The following is a 20,258-nucleotide window of genomic DNA, read 5'->3' on the forward strand; positions in this document are numbered from 1 at the left end:
CACATGGAACTTCACTCAGATTTTCACAAATTATGCAATTAAATCAATGAATTTGAGAGCTGGAAAGGACTTCATATCATTTAGTCCTAACTCCTTCCATTTGACAACTGAGAAAGTGATGTGGCACAAGGTTAAATAAGCCCAGTATCTCAATTCCAGATCCACCGACCTCCTTCCAGACAAGTATTTCATCGAACATTTAAGAGACTATTAATTAGGTTGGAAGAGAAAAAAATTTAGTTTTTGCCTCTTTAGAAATTTTTGTCACATAATTATCATTGGGTATGCTTATTTTCTAATGTCATATGTGCTTCATCCTTCACTTTTAATAAATGAAAGAAAAAACGCACAAGTAAAACAATTTCTTAAAAATGGTAAGAGTCTAAAATAAAAAGCATTTCCTTGGCTCTTAAATAATACTGATTACTTTCCCCAAAATGTTAGCCCTATATCAAAGGAAATAGCTATTTAAAATGCAAATACCCTCTGACCCAGCAAAGCTCCTTCTACCAACGTATCTTAACCAATATATTTACACATGTACAAAACAAACAGATGACAATGTTTTTAATTTTTTTTTTTTTTTTTTTAAGACACAGGGTCTTGCTCTGTCACTCAGGCTGGAGTGTAGTGGCACAATTATAGCTCACCACAGCCTGGAACTCCTGGGCTTAAGTAAAGTGATCCTCCTGCCTCAGTCTCCCAAAATGCTAGGATAATAAGCATGAGCCAGTGCACCCAGTCCAACAGCTAGTTTTTAAAAAGTAATTTTAAGGATATATTTTAAAAATCTATCATAAGGTCCTAAGAAAAGAGATTATTATTTTCAAGGTTTCTTGAAGAGTATCAAAGCAAAGAATTCCCATGAACACAGTTATCACTGCTTGCTACAAATAAGTCTTTCCCCAGTGGTCCTTGCTATTTTCGATGGCACACAGAACTTGTGCTAATTTCCCTTTTTAGTAGGTCAAGGGTCATTATTAAAGTTGTATTTGTAAATTTCTCCAGTCTTTTAATATATATTAACATAGGCAAAGACTGATAAAAACACAACCCCAAATACTTCAGTGGCTTATAACATATTTCTCACTTTACATGAGGATTATGAGTTGGTTTCAGCTCTTCTGGCTTCTATTCTACTCTCTTGTAATTTCAGTACCCACTGCAGTCACTAACAGATATGTGTTGTTCTCATGGTGAAGAGTAGTGAAGAGCTCTCTACTCCACTCTGTGTGTGCTCAGATACACAGCCAAGACTAGCTACAGTCAACACCCATCCTGCCATACAGCATGAATAAGAAATAAACACTGCCTCAGCAAAAAGCTCGCTAATAAACAACACCAGGAACAAAAACCTAAAACATATGTCAATGACTTTGGGGCTGGGAAATTGAAAACCCTAATATGTTATTACATAATGGGTAAAACTGGTGAACTATTATAACTTGAAAGAAAAACGTGTGCAGTGAACTTGTGGCTTAAGAGATATTCAAGATACAATACTGGTAGTTGAGTTGACTGTTACCAAGATAAATTAGATAAGTGTTCAAAAGTAAGAGATGAGTTTTAAAAAATGTAGCCTATTTTCAAGTAAGGATGTAGGAATTGCAAACTGAGACACAGCCTGAGGTCATACATCCAATCAAGGGAATAACTGCCAGCCTTAAGAATTCAAACTGGGCTGCCTTAATCCTTCAGATGGACAAATGATTCCTGAGGGATGGTTTCTCAGAAAAACCTATAAAGCTCAAAGTGTCTGTAATAAGTATAAGAAGACACGCATGTCTGAGCAAATCTTGTGAATGAGACCACTGCACAGGAAGCTGATTGGAAGTAAACACACACAATAAAGTATTATATTATCAAAAGTGACACCAGACTGCATCAAGAGAGAGTTCTGAAAAGAAACACTGGGCCCCCAAATCCCTATGGTCTGAAAGCAGGCTGAGAAAGCTGCTCAGCAGGAGGGCATATTTTCCGGTAACAATTTCAGATGCAACTAAGGATGACACTGAAAAGGTAGAGAATTTCCAGAGCAATCAGTCAAAAGCCATGGAGACCAATGAACTGGGAAGGGTACTCTCAGGGTAAACTGGGGCCTAATCAGGGGACATTCATTATATCCAGAATAGGGGGATCTCACAGTATTTTCCCAGCAGAATTTCGGATTTCTTAGGGAACAATGACTGCAAAGGAACTCATCTGCAAGTACCTGATTTCTTATTTTCACTACAGTTGTTAAACCAACAGTGTTGTATTTTGTGCCACTATTTTTTTAATCAAGTAAATTTTGAATATATGTATGGTGTACAACACAATGTTCTGATATATGTGCATATTGTGGAATGGCTAAATCAAGCTATTTAACATATGTATTACCTCACATACTTATATTTATTTTGTTGTGAGAACCCTGAAAATCTACTCCTAGCAATTTTCAAGTACACAATGTACTGTTATTATGTGCCACTTTTTCTGAGAGTACTTTTAACAGCTAGGGTGGCAGTAAAATAAAGCTCTTTATATATATTTTGGTTGGAAAGTACCAACTCTCTAATAGTATTCTGTAAGTAAAATTTTCTATAATTATTTCATACACAACATTGTAAATCTACTCTTAATGAACATACCTCACACTTGAGCCTTTAAAATCTTTAAATGTAATAACCACAAAAAGTTTCCCCCCTTTGTCTGACTATACATTCCTTTCGATAAAGTTCACCCAGAAAAGCCAAAATAAAAGGGATCCATATGTGGGGGAAAAGATGGCAAGAGAATTTTTAAAAAATGAAAAGCATTTTTTTAAGTAGTTATTCTACAGTACTTTACGCTGGATCTTAGCCAAAAGGCAAAGAAGCTATCCAAAATACTTTAAAATGCTCAATTTGCATTAAAAAATAATTTAGTCCTGTTTTTAAATAAAACACCCTACCCTGGAGGAACTAAAATTTTGTGAACACTGCTTGAACTATCCAAGAAAATGTCTTAATTAATGAAATGATAAATAACCACGTATTTTTCTTGATTCCCTATCATTTTTTCTTTTCTTACAAAATTTTTCCAGCTTTTTCCATAATTTTTAGAAATATCAAAATAATAACTAACAGCAATAAATATCCTATAAAATAAGAAAAAACTGGCAAAAATGCAAGAAGATATATGCTTGTTTAAAGTCAAATGCCTCATTAATTCCATAACGAATTATACATTAAAAATAAACTCACATGTCACTCTCTGAAGGACAGGGCTGTTTCACCATTTTAGGTCTGCCTCTTGGTTTTGGAATCTTGACTTCTGTAGCTAATATTCACATGGGGAAAAAATATCAGTAATTACTGGTTTCCCTTTAAGATGCAAATCTCATGTAAAGATTACAAATGATATGCACTATGTAAGAATATTAGAGGCTTATTACAGATGCAATTATTTATAAATTTAAAAACTAATACCCTCCCCCTGTGGTTCAAATAAGCAATAGTAAAAAATTTAAAGAAGTAGATCAACGGAGTAATTTTCAATTTGTCCTTAGTATGGCTGAGAGGGCTTAAAAACATTTTTCATTGTTATTTTAATAGTAATGCCACAAAATTCAACTTTAGAATATAAAGTAGCACTTACATTCAATATTCATTTACATATTATAATAAGTACATTTACACACACATCTTTGGAAGTTTTTACCAGAATTCACTAAGTTTCCTAACAGCATTAATTTGATCTACTATGACAATATTAAATTCTAAAATATTATGTAAATAAATTCTCAGTTCTTTGTTTTCTGGGTATTATCTTACATCATATTTCAGGAAGAATTCTATTATGAAGTAGGAAAAAAAAAAAAACTGGCTCTATTTTGATTAGTTTTCTTTGTATGAGGAAGAACCTTCCAAAATAAGAAAATACTTTAAATAGGCAATGCTGAAGAGAGTTGCATATTGTAAATATACTTATAAACAAAGAATGTAATAATTTAAAATATTAATGACTTTAATCAAATGCTACTAATACTTCTCATTCTTTCATTATGACTCCATTTAGAAAGCTTACGCCTCGTGAGAGGTAAAATAAATCCATTGTTCACAGTAATTTTAACTTCACCACAGCCTCATTTGCCACTATTTGGGGAAAATATAATGGGGATCAAACATTGTGAAAAAGTTACAAACACTTATTTCAAATTCAAATACTCTGTTTTACCAAGCAGAAACCATAAAGTTTATGTCCCTTGAAATTTGTATGTTACACATAATGAACTGCCTGTGTACTTCATACTAAAATACTTGAGGGAGCAACAACTTAATGGATTAAAATATTAATCACAAGCCAAAAAATATTTAAACACCAATAATCCTACCTGCAGGTCGTCCTCTTTTAGGGCTCACTTTTAGATTAACAGATGCTGTTGCTGTTGTCACTACTCCTGCCTCCTCGGTTTCTACTTGTTTTTCTGCCTGAATTACAAAGACTTAATTTATTTAAGCAAATAACAGGCACTTAAAGTTTAACTCAATGGCAAAAATATGCCAGTCTATGATAACATGAATTCAAGTATAAGCATAACTTCTACATGATCCTTACTATCATTCAACAATAGACTCATCAGAGTAATACCCTCAAACTTAGTTTATAATTCTAGTGAACAATTCTTAAAAAAATTCACTTTTTAAAAATTCTCAACCTAAAAAGGTCATTTGTAAAATAAAGTAATACTCTTGACGAAATACTGGGACCAAAGAATAATGTAATTATGGTGTAACAACTCACACATCGCTATTTTTAATTTTATAACTTTGTTAATATATACACATTACATTTCCAAACTGAGACTGATATCCGATGTTCTCCCCTAAGAGTTATTCTTATTTTCCATAAAGAGGGATTTGCCACAGTAGAGAGTAAGGAATCCCAGTGACCATTTGCAAACTATAATGCCCTCTGATAACTTCTAGTATGACTCTCCTGAAGGGGAGACAAGGCCCCAAATGAGAATCAGTATTACTGATTTAAGCATTAGAGTGGAACAAAAGTTGAGAGCCACAAATTAGAAAGGAAATTGCCAACATGAGGCAGTATTTTGTACTGATCATAGCTACAAAGGAGGATAGAAACTCAAAGAGAGACCAAAGAGAAGGATGGCAGGACCAATAAGAGCTACTTCTCCACTCCCCAACTACTTAGAATTCAGCATTAACTATATCAACAAAAAAGGGAAAACATTCAAAAACATGTACAATCCAAATTCATTGATAAAAAATTAAAAACTGCTTTTTATCAATGATCTGATTTACAAATTTAATGCCCAGTGTTGGTAAGGATGTGAAAAATCATTCATACATTGACTATTGATGATTCAATAGTAGTGAATAAACTGATACCAACAAACTGATACTTTCTGAAAAAGTATCATTATGAACGAATACTGGCAATGAAAAATGTGCAAATCTCTGATTCAGCAATTCTTCTAAGAATTTATCCATTTTTTTTAAGATTATTGCTCTTATAATTGGAACATAATGCACAAAGTATTATTAAAATTCATCTAACGTAACCCTTAAACTTTTGTGTTTAAGTCTCAGAGAACACTACAAAAATTCCTCCCTAAACAATGACTCAGATTTCTAAAGAACTTACAGACCATCTGGCCCTGCCCTAATCCTGACTGGATAGGTCAGGGAACCAGGCATCTGTGTTTTTATAAAGCTCTCCAGGTACCAAAGATTAAGAACCCAACGCAGAAGTTCTCTAAATTTCAGTTCAAACTGAATAGTGCAAAAAAACCCAAAACAAAACCAAAAAACCTCTCTTCACCTACACTTTCTGCTTTTGAAAATAAGACGAGTGAGAATTACAGGTAGAATGGATGTTACTGAGGAGGTACCAATAAGAGGTAACAAGTTCATCAATAACTAATACAATAAATAAAATACATTAATACTAATACTAGGCAAGAGATCAGCACTACCATGGAAGTGTGTTCACAACTGTCATAGCAAAATTACACAAGTCAAAACCATTCCTCATGAAAATAAAATCAAAGATATATTTTCTCTAGGGAAAAGACTAAGCTGTATGAAATATACATGTATTAATCTTAAATGCAAATATTCTAAACTCTGACTACAGATTCGTTTCTTCCATATTTTACATCTCACTGAGACCTCTAACCCTTTGACTCATTTTTTTCCTATTACCGGACTCTAGCTCTAGTACTTTCCCTGATCTTACCTAAAGCCACCCACCTACACACAAAAACCTCATGAGACAACTATTCAAATGCATTCTCAAGCCCTTCGCATCCTTGTTTTGCTGTATCTGTCCCACAAATCCCCAACAGAGGATCATTATTCAATTCTACCTTCTCTATTCTATTATTCCCAGCTGCTGAGCCCTGCTGGGAAAACAAAAACAAAAAAAACCCTATACAAACATGCATTAATTTTAAGCAATCTCATTTGGGATCTCAAAGCCATTCATTAATTCTTTATCAGGCCCTCTTCCTCTCCCATCAATTGCTAGGATAAACATTAAATCCATTCTCCCTGCCTTGTACCACACTTAAAGTCTTGCTTTTGAATTAGGAGAAGAGAGACACGGAGGCCAAGAGAAGGGAATTCCCTTAATTTCCAACTCTCTCATGATATTTACTTTTTTTTTTTTTTTTGAGACAGGGTCTCTGTTGCCCTGGCTAGAGTACAGTGTCATCATCATAATTCACTATAACCTCAAACTCCTAGACTCAAGCAATCCTCCTGCCTCTGCCTCAGCCTCTTGAATACAAGTGCATGTGCCACCATGCCCGTATAAATTTTTCTATTTTTTGTAGAGACAAGGGTCTTGCTATGTTTCAGGCTAGTCTAGAACTCCTGGCCTCAAGCAATCCTCCTGCCTTGGTTTCCCAAAGTGCTGGGGTTACAGGCATGAGCCACCACACCAAGCTCGAAGAAATGTTTATAGCCTCCTCCACCCATCCCTTCAATGTTAAATAGTCTATCTCCTCCTTCCTGGTAAGTAATTCCTTCAAATGTGCCCTCCCTTCTCTTTCATCCACCATATACTTACATAATTTATACTGACTCTTTCCACATCTTCAATCTTTTCTAGTTTTACAAAGAAAAAGTGTTAAGGCATCTAATGTATTTTTTCACTTTAACCACTTTCCCTTAACCATGCAAATCCTGGTTAAGTTGCTACAATCTCCTTTCCTTTGAAGATTTCACAAGCATAGTGTAATGTAACTTTATCATCAAACATTTTATTCTCCAAACCACTTAATCTGGCTTCTGTCCTTACCATTCAACTAAATGGAGCTCACCCTGAAGAATCCTGGGGAGCCTATTTGGCAAGTATCTTACTGGATCCTGTCTCAATCAGGACACTATTGACTACTTCCTCTTTCTTGAAAATTTCCCCTCCCCTGTTTAGCTTGATATCCTCTTAGATTTTCTCTTGACACAGTTCATTCTCAATCATAATTTTGTAGTATCTTCCCTCCTCTCCATTATATTCCTTCAGGATTCCCGTTTCTGCATTCTTCCCAGTAAACATTTTCCCTTGACCTCATCTATTATCCCATCTTTCTACCAGAGACTGCATCTTTAATATTTATCTTTTCCCCCTTTGGTGCCAGAATTACATACATCTTCACTTCCATTCCCATAGGCGCTTCACTTCCTCCTCTTCCATGCTTCTAGTCCCGAAACAGTATCCTCAGCACTCCCATTACCTAATCTAGTCATCTAAACCAACACTCTGGAGTCATCCTAGCCTCTGCTCCCCTTCTCCCTTTACCATCAACTTCCAATCAACCATCGACTTAACCTCCTAAAGTGCTATTAAACTCCATCTTTCATCTACACTACTTAAAAATCCTGCTATAAGGTCCTTGTCCTTCCAATCTCATGCCAACACCTTAGAAAAGCCTTTTATAACCTAGTTACCAATTCGTAACTCCTCATTTTAACTCTCCTGCTTTATACATTTATTTTTTGTCTCAATGAAAATTTAAATTCAATGAGAACAGAGACCTTGTTCAATGCTAAATTCCATGCCTGAGCCAGTCAGGTTAGTAATGAATTTTTACAGTGAACTGGTCTCACTGCCCCAATCCAATCCCATCCCATCATTCACGCTATTTTAAAAAAAGCAGCATCTAAAATTTAAAATGATTTAATGGCTTCCCATTACTTCGTTAAGTTCCAGTTCTTCGGGACAACACTAGGGTTTTTTGGTACCCATTTCCATTAAACTTTATGTGCTAGTAATACTGAAATGCAATACTCAAAATGCTTGAAATGAAATTTCCTCTATGCCTCTGCATATACTATTCAAATTGCCTCACGTTCTTCCCCTCTCCATCTGTTTGACAAAATTCTGCCTATCTTTTAAAATCTTGTTAAAGTTATCAAATACCTTCTGACATATACCCTACAAAGGATAAAAAGCCACTGTAATTATGTTTTCATATTTTACTTCCTCATGAAATACTGAACTCTTGGTTTTCTTTGTATCTTTGATACAAAGACAATAGTTTGACACATAAATAGGTCAGAAAAAGATGTGAACAAAACTTCATACAGAAGGAGAAACTCGTGTTAATTAAAAGCCTACCATGTACCTAGACCTGCCCCTACGTCATTCATACTTACCTTTACACAACAATGTTGTGAAGTAACAATAATAGACAACATTACATAGCACTTAGTAGTGTTTAGGTATCAGAATTTATTATAAACATTCTACATGTGTTAAATCAATCATTTAATCCTCAACCACCCTATACATTACTACCCATTTTACAGAGAAAACCGAGGCAGTCATTAAAATGAATGAAAACTGGTGCATCTTACTTCCTTGAACATTATCTTAAGGCTGCTGTATCACTAAGAAAAGAAACACAGTTTTGTTAAGTACACAACATAAACCACTCTTTAAAAAATTAAAGGGTTTAGAATAAAAGGTCAAGTTTAAATAAGGTTTCATTATCTTTATTCTTCCTCAATCCAACTAAAATAAAAATTCTTTTAAGATCCCTGTGGTTGGTTAGTCAGTGAAATTACCTTTCTCTTTCTCCCTCTTCTGGCAGCTTTTGGGGTGGTTATGTCAATTGCTTTAGTCACATCCTTAAAAAAAAAAAAAAAAAGAAAGAAACTGAAAAAATTATGCCAAGACTGAAAGAAACTTTCTTAAACTAAAAGTCACAAGCACGGTTCACTGAAAGTGCTGGGGAAATTTGATTTGCTTCTCTGACTTTTAAAATTATAAACATTAAAAGTCTTTATAACATTATAAAGTAACAGCCAGTATCTTCGTCTGGGAAAAAGTGCATTTCCACTGTAAGATCAAATATAAAAATCACTGCTTACTAATATACCAGGAAGCTTGTCAATTTAAACATAAAACCACTTTTTCTAAAGTAGAATCCTGGTTTTAGGGATGTGAATTTTAAAAGGTGGCTAGGACTTTGGAGATCATCTACCAGCCATTTCATGAGGGCTAAATGAATAATCTTCACTCATAGATAATCATATACAGAGTTGGAAATCAACCTAGGATAAAAAAAATTCAGTCTAATCCCCTTTCCAGTACATCTATCCCATAATACCACTCTTCAAAAAATACTCCTAATACTAACTCACCCTATAGTTGGACCTCATGTTTTAAACATAAGAATAACTTTAAATAAAAACATCCATGCAGTCAGGTGCATTGGCTTACGCCTGTAATCCCAGCACTTTGGGAGGCTGAGACAAGAGGACTACTTAAGCTCAGGGGTTCAAGACCAGCCAGGGCAACATAGTGAGAGCCTTGTGTCTACACAAAAATTTAAAAAATCAGCCAGACATGGTGGCATGTGCCTGCAGTCCCAGCTTCGCGGGAGGCTGAGCAGGATTACTTGAGGCTGCAATGAGCTGCGGCAGTGCCACTGCCCTCTAGCCTGGGCACGAGAGCGAGACCCTGTCACTCTCACACACACACCACACACACACCCCCCTACCTTAAAGATGCATAAATTGTTTTACAATACTGTATTTAATTTTACACAAGGAAATAAGCCATAAATATTTTCTAATTCATTTTTTAAGTACTTTAAAGATAACCTTCCATTTTGCCATGGTCAACTCATTTTATAATTTCTTCCTTGCAACAAAATGACTTTATAATACAAGAGAAATGAAACATACCTCATTGCTGGCTTTTTCTTCATGGTCAGTATCTTCCTTTGAAACACTAGTTTCTTTTTCTTCAACTTCAACATCAGATGATGCATTGGATTGTTTAGTTGATGCCTGTGGACAATCAACTCTATTAATTTCACAAAATGAGGTTTTACCCTAACTTTAAAATTTTCTACTCATGAAAAATTGAAAGCTTGTATGCAAAAAGTTAGAAAAGTACCCTGGTTTCTGTTCCATGGAACACTTTCAATATATACAATTTTAAAATAATTTTAAATGCTACCATTTCTTTCAAAGTCTTATATGGGACTATATTCCTGTACTTCAGTGCATCCAAGTGAGGCGGAATGAGAGTGCAACTACAAAGAATACTATCTTGATGCTCTAACCAACAAATATTCAACAAGATACAATGTAAATTGATTTGATTTAGAATAGCACAGTCATATACCATATTCAAATACTGAAATTTTCTGGGGAGAGATGCTTACTCAACACACTCTAAGACAAATGGCCTTATTAGCAAAGAATATGTATATCACAGCTTCATTTAAAGAGTGATCGATCTGTATCTCAAACTCAGTTTATGTGCCACTGGGGACACGTCAGGGCCTGGCAATCATAGAGTACATCAAACCAGCACAATCATTTATATGTTTAGTAAGGGCATTAAGTTATTTGGATTCATGCAAAAATTTCATTGTGAAATAAAAAATTCTAAATCTATATGGTGAAAACTACCTGAAGATTAAGTGGGTAGACAGGAACAGAGAACACAGAGACCCTGCTGGGCAATTTGGAGGATGAAAAGTCCATAAAAATACAATCACAGAAAAGATGATCCAAGAGACATTACAAAATGTTAGTTTCAGAAAACAATCAATTCTGTCTCTTTAGGAAGACATCCTCCCATTACATAGTCAAGGCAATAATATGAAACCATGCTTCCATTCAACAAATACTTAGTGAATATCTATTCTTCCCACACACATATGTGCTGGGTACACAGGACATACAACTTCTTTTTTCACAGAGCTAATATAATAGTCTGGGAAGTTACAGACAAGTATAGAAGCAATTATTATATGGTATGATAAGTCCTGTAAGAACTAAATACTGGGCACTAATGAAGGCACTTATGGTCATGTAATACAGCCCTGGAGTATCAATGAAAGATTTATATGTTCCACATAGAACAGCATATGAAAAGTTCTCCAAGGTGAGAAAATGCATGGCACATGTAAACAACTAAAAAAACGTATAATTTAACAGCAGAAAGTTGCAGAATTTCCAGTATGTTGCTAAATCCTTCTTTAGGTTTACTCATGCTCTTCCCAGTTTTTGTACCTCAAGTGGTAATAAGAGGACATCTACTGATGAATGAGAAAGTGTCCCAATATTTTCATGAAGACCTCCTCTCATAGTTCTTTGCTCCTATTATAAAACCTGGTTTATTTTAAATAATAAGAGTTCTGAGACATCCATATGGGAACATATACAGAGTTCAAGAGTGCAACTGGCAATATAGAAAAATTTTTCTAAATAACACCAACACTAGGACAGAGAAAAAATAAGAGAAATTTCTGTTGTATGATAAAATGATACTAATTGGGTAAAGGCAAACCACTCCAAGAAAATTTAGTGTCACATATTAATTAACAAAAGCTCTGAACAGATAAAAAAAAAAAAACAAAAACAAAAACAAAAACAAAAACAGAAAGGCTGCTCTTCCAGAGACCAATAAGTATAATTTGGATAGTGCTATAAGTACCTTTGTCACACATGTAGTTTAACGCATGTGAAGTTCATATTCTAACACAATTCTATGAATTTAGGAAGTAAAGAGAATTAGACAACTTAAGTATATACCCTGTAAGTATATACCTGAATTTAGGAAAACAGTACATAAGGCTTTAAATTCAATGATGTATTAAATAAACTCTCAATCAGGAGGAGTTAAATAAAAGTATTTCCCAGTTTTCTGAGATCCATTTAACCATGAAAGTAATAATTTTATCAATTCATCTAGATGTAAAAGGTCAAGATTCAACCTCACAAACAGGAAAATTGAATCTGAAATTCACAAGTCTCTTAAATTAATATTTATTTTCCTACAGCTAGGCTAGTGATTATCCCCCAGGATTGACTAAATCATACTAAAATAAATTTTATGTAATATGACTCACCTGTTGACTTGAAAATTTCACTTTCGGGTTGTTATCTATCTCCCATAAACCTTCATTAAAACCTTTTCGTTTATTTGGTTTGCCATACTTTTCCTTATTTTCTGAGTAAGGAAATATATCCTTTGGTCCTAAAAAAGCACTAAAAAAGAAGGGGGGGAGGATGTGAGTGCAAAACAACCTCAATGATATATACAGTAAGTTATGAAATAGCACTACACCATGATGCAATCAAAAGTATATAAAGTGAATTTTAAATCTTATATAAGAGATAGACACAAATACATTATATTTAATCTCAAATACTTTTATTAAATTTGGTAACAAGCTCCTAGATCCATAATCCTACTTAAATATACCCATAAAAGTTGCACAAAAATGTGAATGTACTTAACACCACTGAACACTGAAAAATGGCTGAAACAGTAAATTTTAGCTTTTTTAACCACAAAAAAATACAAACAAAAAACTGACAATAGCATTAATCAGTACATTTAATTATACCCTCAATATAATTTTATTTCAAAATGATACATTACACAATTCACAAAACTGTCAATAGGGTATATTATCTAAATACATATAATTTTTTATATGAGTAAACGTTTGGAATTTTATTTTATTCAATGAGGGAATCAGATGTTATAACCAGTTCATACATTTATATGTACACAGTCAACCCTTGGTATTCATGGTAGTTACGTTCTATAAAGTCACTGTGAAAGCTGAATTATTGAATGCTAAACCTCTGCTACTAGGGGAAATACAGGGTTAGGTTCCTATACTCACAACTTTTGTAAACCAATCAATACATAAATTTTATGTGTTTCTGTTTAAAGATGCCTTATTTAATATACAGGTAACTCATTAACATTAAACCATAGCCAGCAGCTTATGGAACACATACTTTCTCTGTAAAGCACATTACAGCCTTCTTGCATTTAAGAACACTAAAAGCACTTTAGCTCTATGCTTGAAGACCAGTTAAACCTGTTAACCGCCTTGTGAGTTGTATTTAACTCACGCTAATTTTAAGCCCTGGAGCTCATGAAGCAAATGTAACTCACATGTCTCATCATCTCGGGAGCCGTGTGAACTATTTTTCAAGCTGCGTATAACTTGCATGCAGAAACCAGTAAAAAATAAATTTTTCATTAAATTTAGAAAAGATTGTTTTGTTTTCAGAGTTTTTATTGTTTTCACAATAAAACACTGTGAACCCAAGGAAAAAAAATTTTTTTCTAGTGTGGCAATGTGTTAAACAGCAAAATGACCAGCAAACAACACAAAAATGCAAAAACCCATGGCATTAAATAGACTGCAAAAAGGACACCTGCTTACAGCATGAGTGCTGGAAACAAGCAGGTAAAGCATTCCCTTCTTCAAACTCAGCTAGGAACGTACCAGGTAACTCAACTTTTTTTCTACTCTGCATGTTTATGAATGATCTCAAAGACACTAAAAGTAACACTGATTTGGGGTTACAAATAAATCTTAGGGAGTAGGCAAATTCACAAATACAGAACTCAGAAATAATGAGCCATCAACTGTTTGTTATGTACAGATGTCCCAATAAACTTATAAGTTGAAAATATCTTGAGTTGAAAATGCATTTAAATACCCTGGAAAAACCAGCTGTTAAAGTCAAAAAATCACAAGTTGTATCACTGTAGGTCAGGGAATGTTTGTACATATAAATTTACACAACATTCTCCAGGACAGACCCCTTAACATCTTCCTCCTTATGGCTGTCAGTTCTGTAGAAGCCCATCAATTCTATAAAAATACAAACAGTATGTATGTATGTAAGAGTTTTTTGCTACGATGGTTGATAATATGTGTACTCTCAAAAGCACCAGGAAAACTCCATTTATACTCATTTCCCCTAAAATATATTAAAATTTAAAATTATTATAATTACATATATATCACACGTTCCTTATCTCCTGAAATTCTGTAAGAACTACGAACATAATGAGTATAGTTAATGTTGTAGTTTGAACTGTTTTCAAAAAGGCTTTAAAATTTCAACTATACGGACACTCAGAACTCTATTTAAATATAATCAGACATATAAATGTCAGCTTTATTATTTAAATTCTGTAACTCAGGAATATTCAAGTATATCCACGTATTTTAACTGCACATCCCAATTTCAAACAGTATGATTATGCTAGAATTAAGGCACACTGCTAATTTCCTTTATAAAGAAATTTACTTTGGGGTTAAAACTGAAATCATCTCATTTAATCAAGAAATTCAGGCTTTTACTAGGCCCATTCATTCCTGCCTATAATCTCAAATAGAAAAATTAATACGTTTAGTTAAAACAATACAACATTCCTATCTAATTGGTTTCAAATTCCAGGTAAATGACTTGAGTTAAACTTCCATCAAAATGTTATCTCTAGTTAGAACAAACCAAGTCAACACAAATTCTCCCTCCTGAAACCTCACAAAAACAATAGTAAAGGGATTATTTTAAACTCATAAGACTAAAAAGACAAAATCTAAAAGCTGAAAAGATTGAAAAAGTTGGCTCCTAAGCAAAGTGTGTCATTTCTTTGCTTAAAAAAAAAAAAAAAAAAACTTACCAAGAGTAGTTTGAACAGTGCTTTCTTTCGTCTGATGATATAACTTATGATACAGAATAAGCATATTTTCTATGCCTTGGCAAACTGTCGTACTCCTTTCTAAGTCTGAATCAGTTTCCAGCATTTTATCTGTAAATATTTTTATTGTTTTTTGTTGGCATCACTTCCTCAGGGACATCTTCATCCTTCCCACAATAATCACCTTCCTCATTTATGTTGGTAAGCTTCTCTTCATTAATTTCCTCTGGCTAGGTATTTAGTGTCTTTGCAACCGCACACCATCTACATTCACAAGATTAGCTATTTATTCTATTTTTTATTAATTTTTTTCAGGCAGGGTCTTGCTCTGTTTCCTAGGCTGGAGTGCAGTGGCACAATCATAGCTCACTGCAGCATGGAACTCCTGGGATCAAATAATCCTCCCTCCTCAGCCTCCTGAGTAGCCAGGACTACAAGTGCACACCACCACATCCAGCTATTTTTTATTTTTTGTATAGACAAGATCTTGCAATGTTGCCCAGTCTGGTCTCAAACTCTGGGCTGAAGCAATCCTCCTACCTCGTCCTCTCAAAATACTGGGATTACAGGCATGAGCCACCTTGCCCAGCCTATTTATTCTGTAATTTCATTTATATTCAATTAAAATTTCACTGCTAGCATTATTACTGTTTTTGCTGAACTTTCATCTTTGTTGGACAATTCCTTCTTTTATTTTGGTAAAATGTCATGTGGGTGTATCATTAGAAGACAGAAGTCAACTACACACACTGCTGTGTGCATGATTTGAGAAACATGCTTGCTGACTAATCACCAAGAAACTTTGAAAGTGACGTGATATACATCTGTAATTTACCTCCTAATTTGTGTACTAAAGACCTAGCAGCAAATTTTGAAGTTTATGAAATTACAGCAATATTGTCATTCCTGTTTTCTTTGTGACTGCATTGCATTGTTACTTGGTCTTGTTTTGTCTGAGCCTTGTCTCACAAGCACTACAAGGTTGTTTACTTATATAGTCTGAAAGTCTTAATAGAATTCTATCCATTCACAGAATGTAATCAACTTACATTTGGTCATATTCACTTCACCTCATTTTACATATACTGTATTACAATTGGTTCATTTTTAATTTTGCTAAATAGGTTTTTTAAAAAATTCTCCCCTTGTTCTTCCTCCCAGATTCAGATTTACAAGTTCTACCTTTCATTACTTTATTAATCATTATGTTCATATGAAAGTCACACATAAATCCACATACTCAAATAACTATCCCCCTTCCAACTGAAAAGACCTTTAAAAATCTAAATTCATATTATGCATAGAAAATTTTGTTAAAATTCACACATGAGAAGATGCTCTACATCATTAAGCTATCAGGGAGATGTAAATCAAAATCACAAAATACCACCTCAGTACCACTTAGGTGGCTATAATAAAAACAACAGATGATAATGAATTGGCAAGGATGTAGAGAAACCGGAATCCTCATACATTGCTGGTGAGATGTAAAACAGTGCAGCTGATTTGGAAACATTCTGGCAGTTTCTCTAGATTAAACATAAAGTTATCATTTGACCCAGGAATTCTACTCCTAGAGAAATGAAAACAGTATGTTTACACAAAAACTTGGATACAAATGTTCACAGCAGCATTATTCATAACAGCCATAAGTGGAAACAATCCAAATGTCTATCAAGTGATGAATAAATACAACATAGTGCATCAACACAATGGAATATTACCTGGCAATAAAAAGTAATGAAGTACTATCACAGGCTACAGCAGGGATGAATCTTAAAAACATCGTAAGTGAAAATGGTCAGTCACTAAAGACTGTATGTTGTATGGTTCCATTTACATGAAATAACCAGAATAAGAAAGAAGATGAGTAGTTGCCTAGGTCAAGGCAGGAGGAAGAATTGGGAAGAAATGGGAAGTAACTGCTAATAGGTACAGGGTTTCTTTCTGGGGTGACAAAAATATTCTAAAATTGATTTTGCAAATGGCTGTACTACTCGCTGGATATACTAAAATCTATGAAATAATACACTTTAAGTGGGTTAATTGTATGGGAAATGAATTATATCTCAATAAAGCTGTTAAAAATTTTTCAGAGACTACCATATCCTATCAAAGAAAACAAAATAATCCATAATTTCACCAACCGTAGTCATTATTTTCAACCCAATTACCTGTGTATATATATATATAACTATGTAATTGCAATGTATATAATATATACTCATTCATAAGTAGACCTTTCCAAATGAAAATGAGTATCTTTTTATGTCAACAATTACTTAACACCTACATATTCCTAGCACTCTGGGAGGCCAAGGCAGGCGGATTGTTTGAGCACAGGAGCTCCAGACCAGCCTGAGCAAGAGCGAGACCCCGTCTCTACTAAAAAAATAGAAAGAAATTAACTGGACAACTAAAAATATATAGAAAAAAAAATTAGCCAGGCATGGCGGCGCATGCCTGTAGTCCCAGCTACTTGGGAGGCTGAGGCAGTAGGATTGCTTGAGCCCAGGAGTTTGAGGTTGCTGTGAGCTAGGCTGACACCACGGCATTCTAGCCCGGGCAACAGAGTGAGACTCTGTCTCAAAAAAAAAAAAAACCCCAACCCACCTATATATTATTTCACTCAATGGCTATACCAAAATTAGTCTATTGTTGGACTATTTTCTATATCAAATTTTCTATTATAAAATCATGCTGCTGTAATAAACTTAATGCTCAATCTTTACACCTAAGAACAGCTAGATAAAAGGATATATTCCAGACCAATGAGCTCTAAACGAGACACAAACATGGTGGTGGACAAAAAAAGAATCTTCCTTGGGCATGCAATCCCACAGGTTTGGTGAGCAGGGCAAAGATTAGTTTTTAGACAGCAGTTGCACTAGTTCCCAAGGGTACAACCTTACATGGCTATGGCTATGATTTATTTTTCAAAGCATTCCATTTTAAAATGACATAGAAAAAATACTTAATATGCTAAATAAAAGCAGGCTATAATTACCCATAATAGCAAATACGGAAAAATTATAAAAGCAAGTCTGAAAGAAAATGTATCAAAACACTAATGGTCTGATTCATTCATTCATCATTCTAGAATAACATACCAAATGCTTAGTACACATGTACGTGTACACACACACATACAAGCAGGACATAACTGTATGATAGCAAATGCTTAAAAAATGCATAGATAAGTCTGAAAGAAAATACATCAAAACATTAACAGGTTTAATGGGAGTAAAATAGGAGTAAAAACTGTATTTCCTTCACAGAGAACTTTCCTGTTATGTTTGTTCTTAAAAATTTTAACAATGAAAAGATATGTATTAATTGAAGGTACGTTGCCACCAAATTCTGGAGCTGAAAGGAAACTTAGGGATCACCAAAAGCCTCATTTTAAATATTAGAAAACTGAGCTCCAGAAAGATGAACTGACTCAGGCAAGGTCATCTAGCCACTAAACAGCAGAGCCTCAACTGTACAGTGTTCCGTAAAAGGATTTCACCGTTTCCTTTATCTGCTATAATACAGTCTTTTAAATATTTCCTAACAAAGTATTAGGAAATATGATGCCACATTTCCATCCATATGAACTCAGACCTCAAATACCAGTATCAAAGCTCATAAGAATCAAGACTAATGTAAAACATCCTAAGAAAATAGCAAATTGTTAACTGAATTCAGTACTAGTTTTAAAATTTTGAAGCAACCTAAATCCTACAAGTGTGTCTCCTACATGGCATATGCCTTAAGGCTCTAAGTGTGTACAAGCTATACACAAATTGTCCTAAGAATTTTAGTACACAAAAAAGCAGTTGTTTCTCTGAATTCATTTTTTTGTGAACAATGTCAGAAGAACAAACATACCCCACCCCCTTCCTTTCACAAAAGCCCAGTTACCACACACCTAGAACTCTTCTTTTGGAGCAAACCAGAAGTCACATATACAAAATGGGAAAGCCTACCAGAGCTGAATATATGAAGTTCAAAACACATTTAACTGTTGTCAAGTAATACTATTAAACAGAAAGTCCTATTTTTAACAACATATTGATTCTAATTTGGCACTTCATTTCTCCACTACTAAATCAAAAAGTATGAAACATACTGTTTATAAGTAGATATTACATAATAGCATGCATTATTTTATAATGGAAAATGATTCAACAAACAATTGAATATGCGTGTACTATATGCCATGAACCTGCTGGTGTGAAGAGATGAATAAAACACTTCATCTCATTATTTGGTATAAAACTTAACAAAAACCATACAGTCCCATACCAATACAACATGCAGCTATGGAAACTGTATAGAAGTAGTGTGGAAGAAAATAAAATCCTGTACTATTATTCATTCCTTTATTTCCTTGTGACCTCCACCGGTACACTTCCTTCACTCCTAAAACTATAAATTAGGCAAGTTTTAACACAGCCTGTAATGTATATTTTTTAAAGTTCCTAAAACTGAGCATCCAATTTCTTTGTATTACCACTATTAAGATCAATAAGGAGATAAAAGCAGCAAAATGCCATCTTTAAATTTTCCAGACTTAAGAGAAACAGAGCTAGGTAAAAGTATCCTTAAATAGCAAAGGTAATTATTTAGCAAAACTCAAACTGAGCTGTATTTCTAACAATTTAATGAACACTACTAGCAGTCGTGGAAAAATAATATGCAACATTACTTTTAATTGGTAAATCCCCACAAGTCTTGTTCCCAAAATGAAATAAAAGTTTGTCAAAGCTGTACCATTTTTAATTACTAATAGCTGACATTTATTTAGTGTTTAACAAATGCCATGCACTGGTCTAAGCATTTTCCATGTAATATCTTTAGTGCATCCCAAAATTCTGAGGTAGATATTCCCATTTTACAAATGAGAGAGAAAAGAGCACAAAGATAGGTAACCTAAGATCATACAGCAGGTAAATGGCAGTCAGGATTCAGAGAGACTCCTGATCTAGTTGTCTAAACCACCATATAAATGTTGGTTACTGGACAGCAAATTCATAATCAACAAATGATTATCTAGGACATAAAGCTTTCAATCACCAAATGTTATTTAACAGCTACTATGTGCCAGGCACTTAAGTAAATGATGACAAGATAGACAAGGTCCCTCCTGTCCCAGTCTTCAAGTGTAGGTGAAGGAAAGAAAAGAGAAAAAAAAATGTGTCCTTGTTGCAATGGAGAAAATAAACATAAAATGGAGGATTTGACCTAAGATTTAAATGACTTCAAATACCTGAAGGTATAACCTTCCCGGCAGAGAAAACAAG

At 34.1% G+C, this 20,258-nt stretch overlaps 1 protein-coding gene across 6 annotated transcripts in view; it reads right to left on the reverse strand.

Annotated features, from left to right (window-relative positions):
• Positions 1 to 20,258, reverse strand: part of PSIP1 (PC4 and SRSF1 interacting protein 1) — a 38,996-nt gene that overhangs the window by 10,580 nt on the left and 8,158 nt on the right. For 5 of the 6 annotated variants that reach the window (XM_069474211.1, XM_069474215.1, XM_069474212.1 and 2 more), the window contains exons 4-8: positions 12,362 to 12,500; positions 10,182 to 10,286; positions 9,057 to 9,119; positions 4,355 to 4,451; positions 3,225 to 3,300 (exon numbers count right to left, since the gene is read on the reverse strand). In XM_069474211.1, the coding sequence (XP_069330312.1) occupies positions 3,225 to 3,300; positions 4,355 to 4,451; positions 9,057 to 9,119; positions 10,182 to 10,286; positions 12,362 to 12,500 (480 nt within the window). The remainder of the gene's footprint in view (positions 1 to 3,224; positions 3,301 to 4,354; positions 4,452 to 9,056; positions 9,120 to 10,181; positions 10,287 to 12,361; positions 12,501 to 20,258) is intronic. The other variant, XM_069474216.1, reaches the window with a different exon arrangement.

This window comes from Eulemur rufifrons, chromosome 7 (assembly GCF_041146395.1).
Source record: "Eulemur rufifrons isolate Redbay chromosome 7, OSU_ERuf_1, whole genome shotgun sequence".
In the NCBI taxonomy this organism is placed as follows: domain Eukaryota; kingdom Metazoa; phylum Chordata; class Mammalia; order Primates; family Lemuridae; genus Eulemur; species Eulemur rufifrons.